Here is a 467-nt window from a genome sequence, read left to right as displayed (position 1 = left end):
CCTCCCTGCCATTCAGCAGCCAAATGGCTCGTGCCAGGTTGGAGCGCTGGTCACAGGGCAGCAGCACGTCATCGCCCTGCAGCACCGTCCGGTTCTTCCACGGCAGTGAGCCTGCGGGGACACGCACCAACCTCACACTTGTCCCAACCACCCTAAGGGATGCCAGAATCACCCGTGGTCCCAAGGGGCAGCGCAGACTCACCCCGCCCAGAGCTGCTCCGGCATCCCTCGTTGCCGCTCTGAATGTCCTGCACCAGCCCTGTGCTGCAAGACATGGAGGGCTTCAGCCATACAGCCCCGGCTCAGCCCACCTTGACGTGGTCACAGCCACCAGGAGACCAGCTGCCAGATGCCAGACCCTTGGGGGTGGCACTGGGGCGACTGTGCCACGGGGTGATGCGCAACAGCATGGGATGGGGCAGATGTAAGGTTCGGGAGGACCCTGCCGGGGACAGGCAGGCCATCCC

At 65.1% G+C, this 467-nt stretch overlaps 1 protein-coding gene across 1 annotated transcript in view; it reads right to left on the bottom strand.

Moving 5' to 3' along the window:
* SEMA4G (sema domain, immunoglobulin domain (Ig), transmembrane domain (TM) and short cytoplasmic domain, (semaphorin) 4G) overlaps positions 1–467 on the bottom strand; it is a gene marked incomplete at its 5' end in the record, with an annotated part of 3497 nt that overhangs the window by 916 nt on the left and 2114 nt on the right. Inside the window, 2 exons of the mRNA XM_010290986.1 lie at positions 10–111; positions 203–264. Of these exons, the coding sequence (XP_010289288.1) occupies positions 10–111; positions 203–264 (164 nt within the window). The remainder of the gene's footprint in view (positions 1–9; positions 112–202; positions 265–467) is intronic.

The sequence above is a fragment of the Phaethon lepturus genome, unplaced genomic scaffold, assembly GCF_000687285.1.
Source record: "Phaethon lepturus isolate BGI_N335 unplaced genomic scaffold, ASM68728v1 scaffold31857, whole genome shotgun sequence".
NCBI lineage: Eukaryota > Metazoa > Chordata > Aves > Phaethontiformes > Phaethontidae > Phaethon > Phaethon lepturus.
Note: the sequence above shows the minus strand (reverse complement) of the source record. Positions and strands in the feature narration are given on the sequence as shown.